The following is a 23,319-nucleotide window of genomic DNA, read 5'->3' as shown; positions in this document are numbered from 1 at the left end:
AAAGAAAGAGAGTGAGTGAGAGAGAGAGAGATAGAGAGAGAGAGAAGGTGAGAAAGAAAGAAAGAAAGAAAGAGAGAGAGGGAGAGAGAGAGGGAGAGAGAGAGAGTGAGAGAGTGAGAGAGTGAGAGAGTGAGAGAGAGAGAGAGAGAGAGAGAGCGAGAGAGAGAGAGAGCGAGAGAGAGAGTGAGAGAGAGAGAGAGAGTGAGAGAGAGAGAGAGCGAGAGAGTTAAAGAAAAAGAGAGCGAGAGAGAGAGAAAGAGAAAGAGAGAGAGAGAGCGAGAGAGAGAGAGAGCGAGAGAGAGAGTGAGAGAGAGAGAGAGAGTGAGAGAGAGAGAGAGCGAGAGAGTTAAAGAAAAAGAGAGCGAGAGAGAGAGAAAGAGAAAGAGAGAGAGAGAGTGAGAGAGAGAGAGTGAGTGAGAGAGAGAGTGAGAGAGAGTGAGAGAGAGTGAGAGAGTTAAAGAAAAAGAGAGCGAGAGAGAGAGAGAAAGAGAAAGAGAAAGAGAAAGCGAGAGAGTGAGAGAGTGAGAGAGAGTGAGAGAGAGTGAGAGTGAGTGAGAGTGAGTGAGTGAGTGAGAGAGAGTGAGAGAGATAAAGAAAAAGAGAGCGAGAGAGAGAGAGAAAGAGAAAGAGAGAGAGAGAGACTGAAGTGAAGAAGGGAACCAAAGAGAGAGCCATAAAAAAAGGATTTGATCATCATGACAGGAGCAACATCATTTATGATTATGTTAATGTTTATCGTAAAACATTAAGTGATTATGAAAGACTGTGTGTGTGTGTGTGTGTGTGTGTGCGTGCGTAAGTGTGTGTCACCTGTCATGTTGCAGTAGACCAGCTGCGGTTTGATCGGTCCGCTGCCGTCCACATCGATGTGAAAATGTCCCGACGTGTTGCCGTTGTGTTTGTACGCCTCACAGGACTGCTCGTACACAGCTGGTGAGGAAAAATAATGAGATCAGCTGCAGCGTGAATCCACCGTCAACCATCAACACATCAGCTGTGAGGGAGATGACGAGCACATGCTGTACGCCACATCGCCTGCCATCCTGTACAAACTTATCACCACCAACGCACTGAAAGTAAAATCACACTTTGTATTTTCTCCATGAGCCTCCTTTGAAGGAAAGATAAATCCAGGTAACGGGGACAATAATGACTGACGGGAGGCCAGAGACTCCATAAAAAAAAGACTTCAGACCTTTATCAGCCCTCCATCTTCCTGGCAGTCTCCATACGTCTTCATCCTTACTTTTTTTTCACACACACACAGACACACACACACGCTCTGTGCTTCCTTTGCAGTCAAATCGCTGACATTTAAGGCAAATCCATATCTAAAGATCCCCACACTCTGCTCACCTGTTTATCTCTCTGCCTGCATAGCCACCAGTCTTCAATCCATCACATTCCCTCAGAAATGTTTCACTCAAACATCAGCATGAAAATAAAAACTTGGAGGCGAACTGTGTGGGAAACCCTGAATGTCTGTTTTCCAGGATTTGCCTCGAGGGAATCGGCATAGAACCATTAAATCTTACCTATAAATTCCCCCTCACTGCCACCGTTTTATATTTTGAGTGATTATGTCTCTGTTAGTCACAGCTACAATGTCATTACCCTCAATCATATAGCTCACCTACAAACAGATTATCTAACCTGCATTGCTTTGTAAGAGGGGAAGATTCTGGGAATAAGGGATGAAGGAGGCCATTAGAAACATGTCTGCAACTACAACAAAAACTAAGAAATATTCTGTCTCTGATCTGATCTCATTTCCAGAAGCAAAACTCAAAAGCTGAATACCTTCGCATCTGTATCTACCAAACAATAAGGCTTTCGAGCTGCCAGCTTGATCCTTGTTAAAGTCGTAATAATTCTGGTTTGTTGATCACATTTTCTTTTCAATTTGCCTCCTTGCTGAAAGTGCTCCATGTAGAAGTGAGTGTATGTGAAAGGAAATTCACTATCTGCACTTTAATTCAATTTTTCCTCACAATTTCAGCCTCTAATTTCCATTTTTATTTTCAAAAGCTCTCTACATCCTTCCTCCTCCCCCTTTTCTAAATCTTTCCCCATGAAAATTGCACTTAAATCCCAAAAATATGCAACAGCTAATGCATTCCAGCTACATATAAATGGCGTGGTTGGGAAACACTTTTGCAAATCATTAGCTTGAGTGTTTGCAGAATTGTATTAAAATATTCACTCATGTAGCCACCTCACGTGTGATGAGTGTTTTTCATTACAGCTATGTTTAGGATCTGGTTAAGGTTTAGGAAAAAAAACATGGTCTTAGTTAAATATATGGGGATAAAAAGGATTCTGTGTGGAGCTTTTGGACTGTGTTGATTGTGGCGCCCCCAGTGGACAGAGCGGTAACTCTTGTGTCTTATGGCTGTTTATTATCTGTACATGTGTAAGTAGTGTTTTTTTTTTTTTTTTTTTTTTTTTACAAAAAGATCTTATCCTGCTTACTTTTTAGATCGCTCATCGAGAATCTTTACAGTGGAAATTGTTAACAAAGGCTTTTCCTGCAGCATTCTGTAAATAAATTCATCTGGCACCTATCCTGCTGTAAGGATATCAGACGTTAAACAACACTGTACAGAAATAATCAGTCTTCATGCTTATTGTCTTGTTTGCATTCATAGGTCATAAAGAGTCATCAGTATTCATTTCAGTCTGCTTCACAACCAGCAAATAACTCATCGCAGGAACTTTAAAGGATCAATCTACTTAACATCTGCTGACTGAAATGATAAAGTGAGCTTACTTTATGATCAGACATTAAGGAAACATGCTTTGTTGAAGTGCAGCAGCCAGTATGTCCTCCTTCTAACTTTAGATTCTGGTCCTGAACGGTTTATTTTTGTTTGGACCAGAGAAGGTTTTGACTTATTAGATGGTTTCTATACTGAGTAGAGCTCTCCAGAACTGCAGTCAATGTTGTGCTTTGCCTCTGGTCACTTCCTGTCAGCACCTGTGTGTCCAATCAGACTCAAAGCTGATCGTTTGCTCTTACTGACATTGTTCCCTTTTTTCTAGATCCTTGCTTGTGTTGTACTTACTCTCTGATGTACGTCGCTTTGGATAAAAGAGTCTGCTAAGTGAATTGTAGAAGGTGGGCGGTTTTAAGGCACCTCAACATAGCTGTTTCGGACGCCCCTCGGTTTTTCCAGGTCAACAGGTGTTGCAGCGATGAAACCGGGCAAGAGAAGTGGTTCAGACAGAACCGATTCAACCCGACCTAAAAAGCCTCTGCATGTTTCTAATAAGCTCCACGAGCAGAAACGTGCTCAAACTAGGATCAATATTGGAGATGCTTTCGAAAAATGGAGGAAAGTTAGAATGTAGAAAGGTTTACAGACCGATGCAGAGCTGGATAAACACTGAAGCTTCAGTGTTCATGGTGACCTGTGTGCACATCGACTCTAGAGAGGAGGCAGGGTGGGGGACACAGCTCTCTCCAATGTTTTGAATTTGGAGTACTAATTTTAAACACTTCGTTTCAGAGTTACATATCCCTCCTTTAAATGTTATTTGAAGCACAAGACACATTACCTTTTTACTGTTTATTTCCTTGTGACAGACAAGACAATTGACTGCTTGATGCTTGTTTACATTTTCCAATGGAAAAGATTTAAAATGTGAGATATGTTTGACAGTAAAAAGCAGGATTACATTTTTCCTTTTGAAAACACTACTTACTCATGTACAGGACAAGATCAGCAAATAGAGCAAGGGTACCGCTTTGTCCACAGGGGGGCGCCAAATTCATCACAAACCAAAGTTCCTCACAGGAGCTTTAATACTTAAATATTTTACAGATGTGCCTTTTTTTTTGTTCAGATCACTATTTAACTGCACACACAACAAACTGGGGACAAAATACAATTCAAGCAGAGTCCTACTAGTTGGTTTCTGAGTGCTTCACACGATATATAATGGAATTATCGCGTCGTCTGCTAAGTGCTCTGTACCTGGTGGGTGCTTAAAGGCAACAGGACACGAACACAATGCATGAGAGAGGGAGTCTGTGGTGGAGTATTGGGGACTCTGTAAGTGCTCTTAAAGTTCAGTGGTTCCCTGCTCCCCAGTCTTTACAGTATACAGTATGATGATGTTTATCTGACAGGTGACTTACAGCTGTGGCAGGTGGCTCCACTGTATCCGCTGTCAGAGCAGTTACAGTGAAACATGGTCCAGGACTGACTGCAGAGACCGCCGTGCTCACAGCGACTCGGAGAACACCTGAGAGAGAGAGAGAGAGAGAGAGAGAGAGAGAGAAGGTTTAATGACCCCACAACACCCTGATAGACATGCATGTCTGATCTTGATTTATTTTTGCTGTCAAGTCCCCCCCTAAAAAAAAGAGAGAACAATATTTTCTTCTATATACTTTCATACACACTAAGACAGAAGAGTTGAAAATCAATTTGCTTGTTTTGGCAGCTCGAACATTTGGAAACAATTCTTCAGGTTTTTACGGCAGAAAAAACATTTCAAAGAGTACAAAGAAGTCGATGCCAGTAAACCTCCCATCCCTTTATTTTACAGAGAAGTTTCATTGTTTGCTTGTCTGAAAAGATTTCTGGTGGTGTATTTTATGGTTCATCTGATTCATTATAACACCGCACAAATCAATGAGTGTGTTTTAGATACATTGATGTGAAAAGCTGCCTGTGTGTGAGGGTTCAAAGTTTGACCTTTTGTGGTCACTTTTAAAGGTTTTAAAATGGGAGTGCTAAAAGTGTTTTACTAGTAGCGTGTGTAAAACCTTTTTATTTTACAGAAAGATAGTCTTTCAAATTTGGTTGAAGTTGACGCTCTGTGAACTCCAATCTTTCACCTTTCACACCATAAACACTCAAAGGTCTGACTGTTTATAAAATGATAAACTAGGACAGAATTATCCACTTTCAAGTCACAAAACAAAGAGTGGAGAGGTGGAACAAATGGTGGCTCCACTCTCTTACTCTAGGGGCTTTCACACTTGCAGAAATCTCCTGAAAAACTATTTTTTTCACTCGGACTTCACCCGGAGTTTCTCCTCACTCCTCTACCCAGATCAAATCAAATCAAAGGTGCAGTCACATGAAGCAACAATACAGTCACTTATATGTTAACGTGTATGCATTTAAATGATCCACGTACATTATAAAGATCAGGAATACAACTCTTAACATATTGAATTACTCAATCTGCAATTACTTTTACAATTAACCATGTAAATACTGAACAAAAATTATTGCATTCTGACTAGATAAATATCATAACTGCATTTAGGCTTTAGACAGAAAAAGAAACATACAGAAGGGAAGAACCAAGACGATAACTAGCTGTATTTTCCTGACAGGTTGATGCATCTTGTTTGCTTTGTGCTGAAAATATACAAACTGTCTACAAGTTACCTCCACTTCACTTCCTCTGTGTGCACTTTTGTGGAGCTTTGATAAATATTACATTATTCTTAAAGCACTGTAGTTCAAGCAGTTGTTATATTGATCCTGACTTGTCCTCTTTTGAAAGACCTTTTCTACTGATTCTACACACACACACACACACACACACACACACACACACACACACACACACACACAAACAAACACTCTAGACAAATTGACCCCCCCTAACCCACACATTCAGTTTGTCATAAGAAGCTCACAGTGATAGCTTCAGACTAACAGTTACTTGCACAGAGACCAAACATTGCAGAGTCACAGATGGATAACCAGCTGAGTCAGACCACAAACAGTCTCATCTAGAGCACACATCCATAGAAATGTCATTTACAGAAACAGCTTCAAACTCCCGCTCAGAGGCTCCCACAGATCAGGGGCCGTATTTACAAAGCTTCCCAAGTACAAATAGCTGCTCATAGTGACAAAATGCTAAGAATCCGGACATTTTCTAAGAATTTCCCCTTAAAGTGAAGACTAAATCCTTGTAAAGATAAAAGTTATTCACAAAGAATCTTAGCCCTTAAGAGACCTCCTAAAGTGAGACACTGTTAAGAGTAGTGAGGAAGACAGAGAGAGGTGATCACGCAAACCATTACAGCTCTGTCACAGCCTCATATTAATATACGTAGCACAGCTTCCAGCATGTTAAATTAACACAAGTAAATAAATATAAGGAAGGACTCGCACACAGAGAACAAAAGGAGAACAGGCGGGAGTCTTGATTGAGAACATTGTTCTGATAAACTATATGCAATTACAGACTAATATTAGGGGGGAGGCATACATGTGGTTACCTGCACAGGTGTGTCTCAACACTGATTAAAGGACCTTTACATGCTGATGATGTAAGGATTGTTGCGTTCATGTTTCCCTCAGATGGTCCCAGTTTCCCAGTCGTGAAGTCGTTCTTCCGATTTCAATGTGTTTATGTAATTTCAGTTCGGAAAGTCAGATTCTTGTAACAACAGCAAAAAAAAAAAAAAACAGCTAAATGTTACGAAGAAGGTGTGTGGACTGTCTCTGTTACAATTTATATTTGAGCAAAAAGCCTGAACACCACGAGAATGAAGAGAAAGAATGAGACATGGGTGGGGAATGGTAAATGGACTTGAGCTTGTCTAGCACTTTTCTAGTCTTCTGACGACTCAAAGCGCTTTTATACCGCAGGTCACACCTACAGTGATGGTTGCTATGTAGTGAGACCATCAGAAGTAACTAATCCCATTCATACACATTCATACGCCAAGGATGAAGAAGCGGGAACAATTCAAGCCCTCATGCATCACTATGGACATTTTTGTCCATTTGGTCAAATTTTACCCCTTCATCTGGCCATCATTTTGTCGGTGTTAATAATCTTTGACATATCCAAGACTGATTTGAAAAAAAATCCCCCAGCCACCAAATATTTGTTATACGGAAAATAACTCATTTTTGTGTTTTTTTTTCTTAAATAACAACAGTGACATCAAGTAATCAAACTGGTATTTAAAGGGTTAAATTCCTAAAAATGATTGCATGTTTGGTAGTTTTGAGCAGGGCTGAAGTTGTTTAAGAGATGTTTGCAGAAAAAAGTAGAAAAAAATATCAATCTGTTGTATTTTTATGGCGGTTTTTTGGCATGGACATTTTTGTCCTTAGAGACAGAGGGTAGTAAATTAAACTGATGCCTGAGTGTCTTGCACAAGGACACATCGGACATGTTGCTGCAGGAGCTTTTGCATTTTTTTCTTTCTCCTCTGTTCTTTTTGTCCATTTCTTTTTGGGCTCAGTCGGTCACCTCTCAACTGGATGGTCGAGGGTTCGATCCATCCAGTTGAGAGATGACCAACTGAGCCCAAAAAGAAATGGACAAAAAGAACAGAGAAGGAAAAAAAAAGCAAAAGCCATATGAAAATGGATGCAGCCATTTCATTAAGTAAAAGAAAATCATCTGATGAGTGTGAATGTTTTACGTTAAGCTAACATTTCTATAAGGCCTTGAGGAGATTTGATATTACTCAGGGGGTTTGAACTTATGAACTAATGTTGTAATGGTGAGTCTCCTCGTGGCTTTGAGCTCCGTTTGTGTCTTAAAGGAGTATTTGATCTGGCTTATAATACTCTGTGCTGCTGGCAACAATCATAAAACACACTGCAGATATAATAACCTGCTCTGACGTATGACCGCCACATTGAAGCTGTGTCATTGAGTCCATTTTCCAGCCGGCTTTACAGCACAGTGTATCCCATGGGCCTAAAATTCAATAAGCAGGATTACAGCGAGGGAGCATATGGTGGATTTTTTTACTCTCTCTCTCTCTCTCTCTCTCTCTCTCTCTCTCTTTACTGAAAACAGCTTTTTAAAATCATTGTATTTCAGTGTGCAGTCAGATCTGTGCAGGAAGGCTTTTCTGCTGAATGATGATCTGATTAATGCAGATATTTAATTAAAATCACTCGAGCAGATTCTCCCTATCTTGCAAATAAACGTGTTTCATTCAATGTTTGTGCATATGTTGGTGCCGCCTGCATGCAGTTAACTGTATAGACGGCGTGTGTGTGTGTGTGTGTGTGTGTGCGTGTGTGTGTGTTTGTGTACTGTTCCCTTGAGGAGGGTTTTATAATTGCTGTAATTGTCTCATTAATTGTGATGCTATTTTGCATGACACAAAAACAGCAAACGATCTGTTCTGCTCTCTCTCTCTCTCTCCCTCCCTCTCTCTCTTTTTCTCCCCCTCTCCCTTTGGTGTCTATGCCTGATAGGAACGATAACAGCAGCAATGTTTATTTAGTTATACTTTCATTTATTATCTTTTCATTGTTGACTCACCCTGAACATTTCAGGTTCAGTTTCTTCATGATATGTACTCTTCTAGTCAGTTTGACAATACATGTCAAATTCATCCATTCATACTGATGGCAGAAGATCCTACATATAGTGCCTGTCAGTTTTAATTCCATTCTTACACATTGACAGCTGTTGGCTATGCTGTGCTGATAGTTTTTGGGGTTCAGCGTTTTTCCGATGCAACCACTCCCCCAGCTACATTTCTGACCTCCTCGTACCATATCCTACCCCTCGTCTACTCAGATCATCTAATCTTGGCCTTCTTTCCATCCCCCGCTCTAATTACAAAACAAAAGGTGATCAGCCAGAGTAAGTTCACAAAAGCTCCTTGCTGCATGTCCCTACCAAACCACCTTTTCTGTCAATCTTCAATTGTTGCCAACAGATGTAATTTAACAGACAACAAGTATTCTGTTGCTTTGATTTGAGCTTTTATATCAAAACCAATGACAGATTGGTATTAACATCTATATTCTCCAACTATCGAAGAGGTTTTTTTTTCCTCAAATGTAAAATGTCTGACTCTTTAAACCATCTCTTTGATAGGAGAAGAAATGCTCAGTATTTTTTTTTCCCATACACTAAAACCAATACCCTTTTTCTGCCTTTTGTCTTTTTCTTTCTTCCTGTTTATAGTCAGTATCTTCACAGTTGGTTAATTTCTAGATGTCGATGTGGTCTATGCACAATTCCAACCCGACTTTTATACAACATAATAAATCTCTATCCATAAAGACATAACTCCAATGGCAATTATATTTCTGTCATGGAACTTGACGTTTTTTTTACCCACACATTATTGTAATTGCATATAGCCTGAGGTGCCAATCAAAGACAGACAAATGGAAAAGAGAGAGACAACAGCTAATATAACTACATCTGAAGACTCAAACATATCTGTCAAAATGATGGTCTGAAGTCTGCTGCAAAAACAACCTTCACATTTTCAAGAGGGGAAAAAGAGCCTTAGATTTGGATGTGGCTGTATATTACACATGACTGGATTCTTGTGGAAACAGAACCAAAACAGTAGAGCTAACTGCAAATATCAGTGGAAATACAATCCTCACTCCACTGTCTTCATTTAAAAAAAGTTTTAAATCCCGCAAGAGAGATTCTCTGAGTTGGTGTGCAGGCTCATTGTAGTTTTGAGTGTATCTGTTTGTATCCTGGAGGGGTTTCTCTCTTAAATGCTGCCCTGCTTCAAATCACACATATGTTACCACAGCAGGAAAGAAAAATGTTTTAAAGTAACAAAGAATTGCCTCTTACAAACTGTTATACAACGAAAACATTCAATGACCAAAGAAACAAACTCAACTCAACAAACCAACTAAGCCTTCCTCTGTTTGACAAACCAACAATCGAGCTGCGACTTTCTGTCAAATCACAGTTTTATTTCTTTAAGTTACCACGGCATGTGGAGAACGTTGACATGCCATTATGGCCTCTTCTCACTGACCACGGCCATGTCCACTTTTTTCAATTCCTCTTCTTTTTCTTTCTATGCACATGAACGCCACTATGGCAAGAGCCACTTTATGCTGACCGCCATGGCAACCTCAGCTTGATGAGGTCGACGCACATTGCTTATGCCTCATATCCTTCAATGAGTGGTTAAGGCGTTGGACTTAAGATGCAAACGCATTTCATGGGTTCAAACCCCACTCCTGGTAACTGGTAAAAGGAAAGTGATATCTGAATATTTGAAACTGTTAGATGAAAATAACATTGGGTTTCCAATGATGGGGTCTCACTAAAATGGTATGTGGCTATGATGAAATGGACCCATAGTATTGGGCTTGAGCCAAAGACCTTGGGTCCATTTCCATGTGTCTTCTAAGTACAATTTGTAAGTTATTCAGACACTTCATGAGGCGGTCTGTCGTTGATTCCATCCTCCATTACATTAACTGATTCATTACTTATTAAACTTCTTATAAACACCTCTCACAACTATGTTCCTGTCAAATAAAAGAAAATAAAAGATTGGCCCTACATGCCCAAAGGTCTGTGGGACAAAAACTCTTTTGGTAGGATATCAGTGTAATTCCTGTTGTCTATTGTTATAATGTCATCAGGATGGTTCAATGATTCAAGTTTTAGACACAAGATCCAAGGGGCAGAAGTCCTCTTGGGTTTAAACTCCACTCCTTGTAGTTGAATAATAAGGAGCCTAAAAACTGTGCACAGAGAGGGTCACATTGTTGTGTTCTTTGATGCTGGATCTCCTGAATATTTGTACCAAAGCGAGACTCGTTTAAGAAAAAAAGTTTTCCCATGTCTGTAGATCAAATACGGTAGGATAAGCAGCAACTATAGTTGTATTTTATCCTGGGTTTGTGTGCAGTACTTAATCACATCACCAGGATGGCCGAGTGGTTAAGGCGTTGCACTCAAGATGCAATGGACATAAGTTCTCGTGGGTTCAAATCCCACTCCTGGTAGATACACAGCATTGATTGCTGAAACATTTACACACAATAGGTCCTGCTGAAAGCTTAATGTATCTGCATCAATGTTTCTTTGCCAAAGTGAAGTGCTCTTAAATCTGATGGTGATTTAGGAAGTATCTTCCTCCATGATTGACTGATAACCTCTGGTATCTATGTTACATAATAGGCCTTGATATCTGTGTGTCAAAGAAGTATGCCGTAGGTTCTTGATTGATTGAAAATCCAATGGCCACTAGGCAAACAAGAGTACTGTATGTTTTTTTTAACACATATCAGAACACATTTTTTGGAGACTCACCTGTCATGGATTCCACACATGTCAATCTGCAGGTTGTTGTACACTCCCAGCTGCTTCTGCTGCACCAAAATCAAGTCCACGTTCTGGTTTTCCAGAGTTAAGAGACGCATACAGCCCTGGAAGACATTGAAGGGGTTTCTGCACTGCTGACTGTCCTCTTCAGCAGGACATCCTGAAAAAGGAGTTAGAGACAAGAAAATGACTATTCAAAATGTGTTTTTAGAGGTGAGCTGACTCATTTACAGTACAATGAAATCCAGAAATACTGAAAGGCAAAAACAGTTACAGAGTATAATAAATATGAATTTTACCAATAATTGAAAATTCAACTTTGTATGATGGAGAGAAATCCACACTTACACTGAATAAAAAATATTTAATGAATCTATCTTTTGATCTTTCAGATCATTTGAGTATTTATCTACTTCCACATGGCTGTTAAGACTTAACAGGATTTAATTTTAAAGATGAAAACAGTAGACGCGTCTCATTTTTACCTCCAAAAAAGACCTGACTTTCTATGGCGACAGGGAATGAGGGGCTGGCTTGAGCGCTGCCTCCATCCTCTCTATCCACAGCGATGCTCAGACGGCCTCGTCTTGAAATTAGCTCCACTGAATGCCACTGACCGTCATTCAGGGCGGAACCTGCAAACCAAAAAAACTCAGTGAAACACACTGGGTAATTTATTCCCCAACCATTTGTTTATGAATGCACAATGCACATTATGTTTATGAATGCACAATGCACATTGATCTATTTAAATCACATATTTGACCTGACACACAAGCTCCCAACTTCCATCTAGAAACAGTAATGTCATGTCTGTGTCCTACTTTGATTGTATTGAGGAGCTTAATCAGGAAAAGTTTAGCTTTACTTGCTGATCTGTGCAACGATTGGCTGCTGTTTGGAAGCAGAGATGCAAATAGATTGCACAAGCCATCAGGAGTAGATGAGTGCAGATCACACAGCAGTCTTCTTTACATCCTGCTTCCTTTGTTTGTTTCGTTGACCTGCAACAAGTGCAAGCTGGGCTGCACCAGCTGTGTCAATCTGTGTGTTCTTTGGAGTTGAAGGAATAAATCAATATCTCATTATCTCCTCTATTTTTCTTGCTGACTACTTTGCTCAAGAACACAAACGAGTCATCGTGAAGTGCCATTGGCTGCTCAGCAGTCTGCTATAGTGATGACGGTGTGTGACCAGAGCTTTGGAAATGAGCATTAGGAGCGGCCCACTCAGGCTGTTTGAGGGGCAGGGGTGAATTCGGCTGCACCTGTGTAAAGTCATGATAAACTTGTGGTGAAATGCAAATGGTTTTATAATGTGACTACAAGACACATAATGCAGTATGACTGATGCACCACTGTGATCCAAAATTACAATTTGACCTCGGGAGGGTGAAATTTTTAAAGCTGCTTTTAAGGTGCTTTCTGTTTTAACCCAATAAAAAAATGTCACTAAAGCAAACGTGCCAGGCAGGGATAGGGATGCTAGTATGCTAAGCTAACTACCTGATCAGCTGTAGAAAATAAGCTCTACGTCCTGCCCTAAACACCAGTCCTGGTTGCTAACTGAAAGGTTTTTATACTAATTTTAATTCTACTGAATACATTTGATGCATGTGACCAGGATGGCCGAGTGGTTAAGGCGTTGGACTTAAGATCCAATGGGCATGAGCCCTCGTGGGTTCGAACCCCACTCCTGGTAATTTGCCAAATATTTCACACACAAATCTGTAAATATTGGTTAATGATCAACAGGTTAGTCTCAAAAATGTTGTGCCATGATTTGTGTGATGTCATAAAATCTGGTGTCAGCTTGGTTCTGCTGTTTATTGGAAGTAGCAACATCCTATTAAGAACTGGACCTTTCATTTCATTCCACTCTCCCATATATGTTTAGAAACGTCGATGAAGTCTGAATGACATCACCCATTGGCTTTTTGAGGGCTGTTTTGGAAGCCGAACCACTGCGGTTGCCGTAACTTTCGGTCTATCTAATGGTCAAAAGAGCTGGAGCTGAGTTATCTTTGTATGCCTGGGAGAATAGATAGGTTTGAAGGTATTGGGTTACATTCTTTTTCACTGTTAAAAGTTAAGAAAACACTTGTGGGTGATTACAGGAGGTTTTTAGTTGCTTTTGATTGGGCAAAAAAAATACCATTAATGTGACCAGGATGGCCGAGTGGTCAATGGGCCAATGGCCCTTGTGGGTTCAAACCCCACTACTGGTAACTTCCTTGACATTTCACAAACAAATCTGTAAATAATGGGTGAGATTTCATCTGCAGGCTGATGGGCCAAAGATTTGCAGCTGAGGTGATCCTTAAACTCAGATCAGCCACAAATGTAAATATGTATCACTCATAAAATCCAAACTGGTAAGTTAGAAAACGCAGTGTAGTTTTTTACACTTTTAAATGGGTGTGTATGTAAACTCCAGGGCTTCTGGAGCCAGCCTCAAGTGGACACTCGATGAACTGCAGGGTTTTGAACTTCTGCATTGGCTTTATTTTTCAGCACTGGTTTAATGTATACCCCTCCTGGGTGCTACCAGAGTTAAAGGTTCATATTTGGCTTTTGAATTGGCCAAAAAGTGTTCTGAACGCAACCAGGATGGCCGAGTGGTTAAGGTGTTGGACTTAAGATCCAATGGGCATGAGCCCTCGTGGGTTCGAACCCCACTCCTGGTAACTTGCATAATATTGATATAACTTGGTAAGCAAAACTGTCTCTACATGAACCTAAACCATGACACAGAATTCAAGGGGTATCTCCAACTTTGTTGCTAAAACATCTGAGTTTAAAGCAACGGACCTGCACTTATCTCCAGCAGCACCCTGCCAGCCTTATGGATCTGCAGCCAGAGTCTGGCCTCACTCAGGTACAGCCAGACCATGCCCCCTTCCCGAGCTAACTCAAAGGTGAACAGAAGCCCCGCCTTGTTCCACGTCCTGAACTGAAACCCGATGGACACGCCCCCAGAGGAGGACGCTGTCGCCGCCGCCAACTGGAGGAAGCTCTGCGGGCCGGGAAACGTCACGGCAACAGAAACCGGCTCAGCACATGAAAAGGTCACATTGCCCTGAGAGAGAAACAAACAGAGAGAAGAGAGAGAGAGAGAGAGGGAGGAGGGACAGAAAGACTGATTAGTACAAACAACGTAAAACATGAATATTAATCAGCTGCAGAGGGCGTGTCGATGTGACCCCGTGTCATGATGATCTCATCAGCGAGTCTCCTTAAAGAGGGCACTATAGAGGATTTCCATAATGATAACAGGCTTAGAATAAGATTAGGAAGGCAAACTTAAAATACTAAAGTCACCGAGCTTGGAGGTTAAGGCGATAAGAAATAAGGCAGAGCACACAGTAAACCCACTCCTACAATATCTTGACATCTGTTACAGTCCATTGTCTTGAGTGGTGGTAATGACACCGGGTCCTTTGCTAAGACTGCAGAAGTAATAAATTGAAGCCAAGGCTCTCTGCTGGGAATATCCGTCTGCTATCTTTACAATGCTCCGGAAACACAGATGACATCTAAAAGCCCTTTGTGGTGCAGTTAGAGTGATACACAATAGCTCATGTTGGAGTGGGCAGTGATAGTGCACAACACACTCTTAAAAGTTACCTTAAAAAACCCTCAAAAGTCTACAGCAAGACATGTCAATTCTTCTTCATGCACATTGGTATTTCTTTTGTATTAATCCCCCTTTGCAGAGCACCATTTAGTCGCTGTATTAAATTGGACCATAACTTTGTCGCTAGCACCTTAAGAGCCACATCATAAAAATTGCCTCGATTAGATCTTCAGCCATGCATGTGGAATCCGTGAACCTCTTTACAAAGAATTCATGTTCTTCTGCGCTGCCCGGGCCTCTACTGTAATGAGAGAACATTTATTAGTCCCCTGCAGAAACGCTTCACAGCCCTCTGCCTGATGAGCTTGCTCCCGCTCATTGTGAATGTAGAAACATCTGAAGATCCTAATAGCCCAAGATGAGAAGACATTAGTAAAGAGTCTAAGAAGCGTCTCCATTCCTTTGTTCTGGCTTCATTTAACAGCAGCAGCACCATCAGGCAGCGACTACACTGCCTGAGTGGGGAAGCCAATATTTCACCACTTGAATTGAATCCCAGAAGAAAAAAAAGAGGGGAATACAACACACACACACACACACACACACACACACAGGGGGATTACATTTACACTAGCAGGATCAATAAAAAAAACAAGTACAGAAGAACAAATCAAACGATCCTTTCACTTAAAACTAAATAAAACACAACCCACGAGATAGTATCACAGAGATATTCACGCTGCCCTGTAGTTCAGTAAACACTGTGTTGAATAATTGGTAAGTGTTTAAAAAAAACAGGTCACAAAAACAACAAGCAGAATACTCGATGAGAATATGAATGTCCAAAAGGAATTTCATGTGGCTGATGTTTTTGTGGCTCTTGTCCTGTAATTGATGCTCTAGATAAAAGGCCACCAGCCCCCCCCCCCCCAAAAGTCTCAGACGAAACTGAAAAGTAGGCCTAGCTGACACTTGTGGGTATCCTTTCATGACAACAACAGATTTAAACAGGAGTGAAAGTGACTATTTAACTTACCATTACTGTAACTTGGTGGTATTTGTGTTTTACTAGCTCTATCAGGTTCAGGCCGTTGAACTGCAGGTTTTCCAGGCAGCCATGGAAGTTCCTCTTGGAGGCGATTTGTTTCTGAGAAGCCGGACTCTGAACTGCGCCTACACTCAGCTGTATGGGGGCAAAAACATACAGACATGTCCAGAATGTAGGGTGTGTTTATGATGATCTAAAATATTGTAGACTCTGTGTGTTAACTGGTTTTCCTCTGGGTTGTATCCCACCTGCTTGATGTCCCAGTGGCTGAACTCTGCAGGGATTTGAACCCTCTCTGTGTGTTTGTCCACCGTGAGGTTGAGGTGAGAGCTGCGCCGCTCGAACGCCAAATGGTGCCAGTGCTGATCATCTAACAAGCTGCCGATGGAAGCCAGCCGCCGGGGCTCAGAGGATGGAGTCCTACCTGGAAAAAAAAGAAGCGTTTTAGAGCTTTAAGATGGTTTCATTTGTTCACGTCTCTGTTGGTAAAACAAGGGAGCACCGGGCCATCAAAAACTTCTTTATTTTGAGTAATGTATTTAAATTTTTCAGGATATCCCAAAGAGAGGAGAAAACAGAGGTTAGTCTCCTTCATTGAATTAGGGAATCTTGGATAACTAGACGCTGAGAAGGAAAGCCAAATATGTAATAATTTTCTGCAAAGGAAACAAAGTGAGACATCGTTAATGATAGATGAGCACAAGACTGTACAAATTAGCCGAGCCACTTCTGCATCCCCTGACGTACCATCAGAGAAACTTTGTGATTCTGCAGAGAGAAGGAGCCACAGAAAGAGTCACGTACAGTCCAGCATTAAAAATGAACAAGATATTCTTTAGGGAGAACTTCAAAGACGGACACAGTTTAGAAGATGACGGACAAATGTACATTTGATATTTTTGCCTGTCTTAAGTAGATAAATATTACTGCCATTTGGATAAGAAAACGTCATCCGAACAGAGAAAGCAGAGACACAGCCTCACAAAAAAAGAGGGAAGTCTGTTTTGTAGATATATTTTAGGTGATGATTTATTAGATCACAGTCCAGCGACTGGAAACATTTTAATCAATATGGCAGAGACGATGGCGAGACTTAAAAACAAATAAGATGTAGGAGGTAGAGTAGAGTGTGACAGGATCTTCAGGATGATTTGATTACTGATGAAACAGCTTGAAACAGAGATCTGGAATCAATAAAAGAGGTCCAAGAGCAAACACATACAAAATGAATTGATCATAACATCCCAAGTCCTCACTTTCCTTTTTGATCCATGTTGTCGTCTGTCTATTTTTCCCTCTCAGTTTGGTGCTTTAGCAGCATTTGAAGCCTTCATATTCTAATTAAATACATTGTGATTGTACACGATGTTTTTAGAAAGGGTAGTCAGTAGTATTTTTTATTCCTGGGACTGATTTTGGAAAAGTCTTGGCTTGTACTGCAAAAAAACAAAAACCCATGTGTTAGGCCCACTGTCAATGAGTCCTTGAGCGAGACTGTGATATGAATTGTGAACGGGGTGGGTCACCAGAAATCAATAGGTTACTTCCTGAGGGGACCGTGAATGTGCTGCGAAAATATTAACAAGCTCCGGGGTCAGCAGATTTAAAAAATTTAAACATCAGGGTGGTGGTGGTACAGAAGAAGGGTCGTGGGGTCTCAACAAATCGAAACATTTTTCATCTTTGGAGCATGCACATGAAATTTGGATTACATACTCTATATGTGCTGCATGCCTTGAGCCAGTGAGAAATCCAGGAAATCTGATTTTTGCTCCTGAATGAGGAGGTCTGCTGCTGAAGGACAGTAAGTATTTTCATCAAACTCTGACAGCAATTTCTATGACTTTAGAGCAGAGAGGACTGGGTATGTTTGGGAGCGTCAGTCTTGCAGCCTCTGCTGAACTCTTTCTACTTTCTTTTTCCAAAGTCACATTGTATCTTATATTGTCTGCAATTTCACCGAAGCTGTTCAGTGCGACTCTGAGTCTGATATCACATAAAGACAACAAGGGCCCTTATCAGAAACTGCCTCCACTATCACCTCAAAACATGAGTTTCAATTTGCACACGCTCTTCTGAAGATCAAAAATTTTAGTAGGTTATTAAGATGAATCCATTTATTTTTCTGAGACTTGTATCTTTCATCGAATGCCTTGCAGTTTGAACAGGATCATTAAAAGAAGTCTGCTGTCGAAGGTTCATCGTCTATAAATCTCTTTAATAGAGACATTTGTAAAGATGCTTTTCCTGGGGTAGACACGTTTCCCAGCCTGCACTGTGAATCAACTTAAGTATGTTATTACTATACAACTGTTAATGTATATGCTGAAATACACATGTTTATGGTGACACCATACACTACTAGGTTAGCTGATTGGTGAAGTTACTGGACTTCAGTTCCAAGGGGGTTAAATCCCTCATGGGTTCAAACCGGACTCCTGGTGATTACATATCAAGGAGTCACCACCCTGTTGAAGGAAATCAAAGTTGCAAAGTATCCTTTCCAAACAGATCCTGGAAGAGCTTTGGGGGGTAAATACAACTAGACAGAATGAATGTCTTTTAAATTGGATATTACAACTCAGCTGATAGCTTCTTCCATCTTAAAAATAATCAGAAATTTGTTACAACAAAATAAGCCAAAGCTGAAATGATTTAGTTTACCTCCACGTACTACGACATCAGTGTTCATTAAAGCTGAATTATTTCTAAAATGCATCTGTTTATATGCTTTGGGACGAAGCTCTGGTATTTGTGCAGGACACTTTTATAAATAAAAACAAAAATGTGTCTCAATAAATGGCAAGGGAATATTTTACATAAAGCAACACAAGAGGAAATATGTTGTTCTAAGCCAGCAATGATACACTTCACCGACGTGACACTTTGATGAATGTGTTGAAGAGGAGCATCGTTTTCAGTAACAGACATAAAGGTTTGATTATAGATGTTTCATCGTGATCCGTCAATTTAATTGTCATTGTGTACTTGTTGAATTGAACTCCTTGGTGAGATTATTATTGAATTTACATGAATGTTTTAAGTGTTTAATACACCAGGATGGCCGAGTGGTTAAGGCGTTGGACTTAAGATCCAATGGGCATGAGCCCTCGTGGGTTCAAACCCCACTCCTGGTAAAGCGGTATCTTTAATCAAACAAAGAACCCTCCTGGTAGATTGTGACTATTATGCAAATATCAGAGCAGTGAAATTGTGCCTTTAAAAACCTCAAAGGACAGAACCAAGCTATGAGCTCGCTTTGATACGATGTACTGAACTTCCACTTTGACGAATCTAAAGAAGGAAGGTACACTTATGGAGACAGACAACAAGACACACTCACATTCAAACCTAAGGTCACCAAATGACCCCCGGTCTTTGGTGTAGACCTGGAGGAAATCTGCTTAGGCATGGGGAGAAAATGCAAACTCCACACAGAGAGGCCCTGTCTGACGGGGATTCGAACCATGAACCTCCTCGCATCAGCACTAAATACTGTACCACTGTGAAGCCCATTACAAAAAAGAACATTTATTTTCTGTAGATGGCGTTTGTTACAGTTTTAGCTTTTGCAAGCAGAAACTCAGAGAGTCACCAGGATGGCTCAGTGGTTAAGGCGTTGGCCTTAATATCCAATGGGCATGAGACTTGTGAATTCGAACCCCACTCCTGATAATTTATCTGTGCTTTAATAAAGGCACAGATGGAATGCCACATCTCAGGTTAAAGGAAGCTGATTTTTAATCTTTTGCATATTGCTTAACCTGCCAGGTCTCTTTTAGAATTAAAAGTTTAGAAGTTTCTATTTAAATCTGGTGGGTGCCTTCCACAAAAACATCTTGTGGTTTGAGATTGTTTTGGATTTATACTTTTAAATCCAGTAAATTCTTGCTGTTTTTTTTTTTCCAAAGTTGCTACCCCCCTTTTTTTTTTTAGACAGGGTAGGTCTATGCCGGCAGACAACAGACTTAGACAACATGAACAAATCATTGAATAATTATAAAGCATGATATGTTATGCTTCTTGTGTTGTAAAGGAAAGCATTGCTGATTGTGTGCATCGCTGTTACTCAGAGTTGCCTCATGAAGCGTAACGACCCCAGGGAGGTCAGTTCCTGGATCTGATGTAAGTGCAACAGAGCAGAATGGTCCATGCATGAGCTCAGGGTCAATGCACAAGGCATATAACCTGAATTACACAATCTGTAACCCAAAAAGGCGTATGGAAATAAATAAAGGGGAAGAAAATAATGGAAGGAGGGCATAGATAGAAATAATGAGAGGAAGAATGATGAAGGGCACTGGACTGAAAACAAAAACAAGCAAAAGGGCTGAGAACCACGAGGGCATACTAAAATGCCAAGAGAAAAACAAACAAAAAACACTGTTTGATGGATGAAGATAGTACAGTTAAAAAATAGAGAATGGCCTCTTCTGGTGTAGGAACTGGTGATCTGTGGAAGCAAACAACTGTAATTAGGATATAAACAAGGAGGGAAAACAGAAAGGAGTTGTAGGACAGGTAGACAAAGACAAATAAAGAGCAGAGAGTAGACAAGATGTTTGCAGAGCTGCTCTTATTCCCTCTCCTCGCATTGAAGTGGACAGCTTTAATTTTCTCTAAATGATGCAGACTTCGATGCGGACTTATTTTAAGATGACACACTCTTTAAAATTGAACTTTCTTCTGATAGGATGAAAGGCTTTTACTGAGCCTGTTAAAATCAGTAATCTGGCCTTGAAATGCAGTCAGGGTAAGAACTTTCTGTGACAGTTTCTGAGTGATTTTGATCAAATATATCAAATCGATTTGGATGATCATGTGCATGGCTTAATGATGAAAACAACAGGGAGGTATGGTGTAATGAAACCCTACACTACACTACTATCACTAAACGTCCCTGACGTCCAGCCACCACCATCGGGCTGCTCTGTCCCAACAACCACCGCCGTCCTCATTCATGCACGTCCTGCTCCGACCTCCACCTCAGAGACAAGGAAGTGTGGACAACAGGAACGCTATGAATACAAAGGAGAAATCCTCCCTGCATGTTATCCAATCTCCCCATTTCCCATTTTCTCGGGTAACATGACAATGAGTACGATATTTCACCTGCTTTTTTACTTATTAATTGGTGCTTTACAAATAATGATTGATTGATTGATGAAACTCTGGGTAATGTTAGATGGAGGAGGAGGAGGGGGGAAAGAAACCAGTAATATGGAAAATGTAAAAGTTTTGGCAATTTACACTCAAATAAACAACTCTGAATCATGATATTACACAGATAGCTCATACTGCATGCCTCACTAGCCAATGATGAGTCACAAAGGATTGTATGCATGTTTTCTATGTATCCTAGAAAATTGTGCAAAATGTGTAAACTTAAATATTTAAATGTATTTCAGGTAAAACAATGATTAAACAATACGCAAAAAACATGGGTTCTATTTTGGAGATTTGGCATACAAGCAGTGATAACCGAACATCCCTGACCGTTTTTTTTACTTGGAAAAAGTTATTTTTATTTTATTTTACCGTGTCTTCAGCGAGACAACGTGTATAGATGACAAACTTTCTTCAAGAAGCATTGCCACTCTTTTATGTGTTGCCAATCTATCCTTGCAGGATTCAGGCTCTTTGTGAGAGTTGGAGATAACTTGGCGACAGACTGCGGGAAAAAAAAAAAAAAAAAAGAAGATGGATGAAAGAAAGATGGATGAAGGAAGATAAGGATAAAGGCTTGGGAGAATATTTTGAAGAAAAAAAAAGAAGCCATATGGTAGAGAGGTAGACTAAGGGAGAGATAAAAAAAAAAAAAAAGATAGACAAGAAGATGGAAAGAGGTGTGTTTTGGGAGATATGAAAGTCAAGGAAGAGAGAGTGAAGGAGGCAGAGGGATGTAGAGGGAGATGAGGAGGGGTGGGATGGATGAAGAAGGGATTTCAGCAGCCATATGGGGTCCCTGAAGAGAGGTGAGCCATATGGTGATGATTCAGCATGGCAGCCTGACAACCTCTGGTTTAACCCCGTTTACACACACACACACACACACACACACACACACACACACACACACACACACACACACACACATTAGAACACGCAAACACACACACACACACCTCTGTACAGACTGTGAGCCATGAATCAAGTCCTGCAGAGTCCGGCCCTAACACATGCTACCACGAGCGGGAACCATCCATCATGACTGTAAGCAGACAGCAGCAAGGTGTGAGCCAAATTTAAACCAATCAGGCTGCAGCGTGCGTGTTGTCTGTCTCCACCCAACCACGACCAATCTAAAGTTTTCTCAGAGTGCTTTATGCTGTCCTCTATCTTATACAAATGTTCTGCACCCGAACAATATTTAAAGAACATAATGACTTCAAAAACTAAGAATATCATTTCTCAGGTAGAAAGAGCGAAACCTGTTTGTTTTCTGGAAATGCTAATTATTAAAGTTTCTAAAATGAGCCATTCTTAACATGTTTTTTCTTTTATCTCTCATTACATTTTAGGATTTATGAATAGGTAATAGTATCTTGCGTGTTGTACCTTTTCTGAGCAGCAGCAGCAGCTTTCCTCTCTCTAACTCCAGACTGAGGCCGAGTCCTCCCTCTCCCTCTACGTGCAGCAGCGTCCCAGAATTCCTCAGGGTTTTGAACTGCAGAGACATGACATCTCTGGACGTCTGCCTCGTCCCGGGACTTAACTTGAACACCAGACTGCTGCTGACGCCGTCCAGACTCATGACATCAGACGCTGAAAGACAAAAAAGTAGATGACATCATTGCAGGGCCTGGCTTACAACATGGCGTAGCATCCCAAAATAAAAGAAACAAAATAACTTTAAATCTAAATATGGCAGCAAACTGACATCTATTAATAACATCTATGTGGGCCATATATTATCTACCCAAAATGCTAGTAATACCTGCAGAAAAACACATCTTTCTCATCATCAACATGAATTCAGCATCATCTTGTCCTGACATAAAATCAAAATTTGACTGACATGTTGGTGAAGGAAGGGGCGTGGCAGTAGATGCCTTTGTCAGCAGCTTATGGAAATAACAAGATAATCATGTGTCTTAAATGAAGCCCACTGTGAAGGAGGATATGTGATGTATTCATTTGTATATTCAAAGAAAGATAGATACAGTAAAAGTAAGTATTTCCATTAGAGTAGCCGTTACGTTGATTTTGGGTTGTTCAAGATTAAGTGAAAAACATATGGTGATGGTGAGCATGTAAAAAGCAAAGTGTGAAATGTAGTCATTTCCATTGTGTTGATGCTGGAGAGGTTGTACTGCAAATCTGTTGTGAAATACACAAAGCAGCTCACTGCTCACTGCTCACTGGAGTTTGGTGTAAAAAACACTCATTGTTAAAACAGAGGAAACAGCAGTTGGCAGAAAGCCTTTGTGTTTTTTTTTCTGTGTGTGAAAATAGGATAAACCAACAACACGTAATTAAAATCACAAACACTTTGACTGTGTGCGAAAATTAATTTTTATCGGGGAGAAAACATGTTAACCTTTTAAAAGTTTCTCTCCACACACACACATTCAATTTTACCAGATGCATGCCAATACCTTTAGCATCGTTGTACTTTATAAGGTGTTTTATATATAAGA

General features: G+C 40.5%; 1 protein-coding gene and 4 non-coding genes across 5 annotated transcripts in view; 4 read left to right on the top strand and 1 right to left on the bottom strand.

Moving 5' to 3' along the window:
- Positions 1-23,319, bottom strand: part of LOC109989882 (contactin-associated protein-like 4) — a 116,723-nt gene that overhangs the window by 38,579 nt on the left and 54,825 nt on the right. The window contains exons 5-12 of the mRNA XM_020641796.3: positions 22,238-22,444; positions 15,928-16,103; positions 15,668-15,814; positions 13,866-14,133; positions 11,541-11,690; positions 11,044-11,215; positions 4,142-4,248; positions 811-930 (exon numbers count right to left, since the gene is read on the bottom strand). Of these exons, the coding sequence (XP_020497452.2) occupies positions 811-930; positions 4,142-4,248; positions 11,044-11,215; positions 11,541-11,690; positions 13,866-14,133; positions 15,668-15,814; positions 15,928-16,103; positions 22,238-22,444 (1,347 nt within the window). The remainder of the gene's footprint in view (positions 1-810; positions 931-4,141; positions 4,249-11,043; positions 11,216-11,540; positions 11,691-13,865; positions 14,134-15,667; positions 15,815-15,927; positions 16,104-22,237; positions 22,445-23,319) is intronic.
- Positions 10,654-10,736, top strand: trnal-caa (transfer RNA leucine (anticodon CAA)). The gene has a single exon. It is a non-coding gene; the product is annotated as a tRNA-Leu (tRNA).
- Positions 12,674-12,756, top strand: trnal-uaa (transfer RNA leucine (anticodon UAA)). The gene has a single exon. It is a non-coding gene; the product is annotated as a tRNA-Leu (tRNA).
- Positions 13,659-13,741, top strand: trnal-uaa (transfer RNA leucine (anticodon UAA)). Its single transcript has one exon. It is a non-coding gene; the product is annotated as a tRNA-Leu (tRNA).
- Positions 18,734-18,816, top strand: trnal-uaa (transfer RNA leucine (anticodon UAA)). Its single transcript has one exon. It is a non-coding gene; the product is annotated as a tRNA-Leu (tRNA).

This window comes from Labrus bergylta, chromosome 4 (assembly GCF_963930695.1).
Source record: "Labrus bergylta chromosome 4, fLabBer1.1, whole genome shotgun sequence".
Taxonomy (NCBI): domain Eukaryota; kingdom Metazoa; phylum Chordata; class Actinopteri; order Labriformes; family Labridae; genus Labrus; species Labrus bergylta.
Note: the sequence above shows the minus strand (reverse complement) of the source record. Positions and strands in the feature narration are given on the sequence as shown.